The sequence below is a fragment of the Nicrophorus vespilloides genome, unplaced genomic scaffold (assembly GCF_001412225.1).
Source record: "Nicrophorus vespilloides isolate i.1.1-1 unplaced genomic scaffold, Nicve_v1.0, whole genome shotgun sequence".
NCBI classification, from domain to species: domain Eukaryota; kingdom Metazoa; phylum Arthropoda; class Insecta; order Coleoptera; family Silphidae; genus Nicrophorus; species Nicrophorus vespilloides.
This window is the reverse complement of record NW_017098135.1, coordinates 1-1,574: the sequence shown is the minus strand read 5'-3', so window position 1 is coordinate 1,574 and position 1,574 is coordinate 1. Positions and strand designations below refer to the sequence as shown.

The following is a 1,574-nucleotide window of genomic DNA, read 5'->3' as shown; positions in this document are numbered from 1 at the left end:
TGCTTACGTAGTTAGACAAGAATTGGAAAACATTGGCGTCGAAGGATTCAAACAATCGTAGTTTACAATATTTTTGTGGATTTGGATTAGAATTAATGTACAAATATATTTTTAGTTATGAGACCAGCAACGGAATCTCCGCTTCCGAAGAAGGACATGTGATCAACGCTGGAACTGAAAACGAAGCCATCGCCGTCCGTGGACAATTCTCTTACATTGGTGCTGATGGTCAAACTTACACTGTTACCTATGTAGCTGATGAGAACGGTTTCCAACCACAAGGAGAACACATCCCAAAAGATGATCACTAAAGACTTGCCAATAATTATATTAAAAAAATGAAAAATCTCTGATTAAATTAAATTAATTTATCAAAATATTCTGATTATTTATTTATATTCCTATATATACTCACAAAATATGATACAATAAATTAAAGCAACGTATTTCTTAGTATTCTAATATTTCTTCTCATTATTCATATATCTAACTAACAAATTATAAATGTATCTGCATTCGAATAATAAATACAATGCATTTTTCCTTAAATATTAATTTAAATTCTGAAATCCTACGCAAGTTAACATATATTTCTTTACTTGAAAGTACTTTAAATATCTGAATAATAATAATAATTTATTTGCCAAACATCGATACATAAGAAGATGAGACAAAAAGTACAATTTATACATAAATAAATTTTAACATACAATAAAAATATATATACTAATAGGCTGGCCAAAGGGCTATCGACCGAGGAAATATCTGAAATTATTCAAAACAATGAATAACGTTAACGATTAACAAAACAACTTAAACAAAGTCGTGAAAATTGAATTTAAACCGAAGACCACTTCGATAATGAAATATATTTACAAAGTATTGAAAAATAGGAAAAGGAGTAGTTGCATAAATTATTTGTAGTTACCATTTTATGAGTTCAAATAACATATAACAAGTCGGGTCTATTACAACAACTATAAATGATGTACTGTCCACTCTATTGATTTAATATGTTACTTTTACCTATTTTACTTATACACTATCTAATTTATTCAGCTTTTATCTCTATTCTGATAATTTTAATAGTTAGTCGGTCCTGTACTGTCCACTCTGTTGATTTTAATCAGTTACTTTTACCTATTTTATCAAATGAAATTAAATTTATATATTTTAACTTAGTTGTTGCATTATTTTGTATGAGCCCTTCGTGATTGTGATAAGGGCTAATGACATAAATATTTATTTTCATAGCAATTTCTTCTTTTAACTATTATAACATTAATGTGGCTGATAGTATAACTTAAAATTAATAATAAATACAATGAAATGGATTGTTTTGACCAAAAATATGTTCAAATCGCGAATTTTCTCTTAATTTCTGAATAAAATAATATTGTCTCTAATTCATCTAATAACTAGAAAATACGAAACGAATTGAGGACAAAATTTTTATTTATTTGATTAGTATAAATCAGAATAACTAAGTTTAAGTAAATATTTCAGGTAATTAATCAATTTAAAAAAAAAATAAATAACGTAAAATATTGACGCATCGATCGTCATTCTCAGAC

The 1,574-nt window shown here is 26.6% G+C and overlaps 1 protein-coding gene across 1 annotated transcript; it reads left to right on the top strand.

Annotated features, from left to right (window-relative positions):
- Nucleotides 1-4: 4 nt before the first annotated feature.
- Nucleotides 5-314, top strand: LOC108561729 (flexible cuticle protein 12-like; the record flags this gene model as incomplete). The annotated part of the gene is made up of 2 exons (XM_017919803.1): nucleotides 5-57; nucleotides 116-314. Coding segments are annotated over 2 exons (249 nt in total), but the record flags the coding sequence as incomplete, so codon positions are not given.
- Nucleotides 315-1,574: the final 1,260 nt, after the last annotated feature.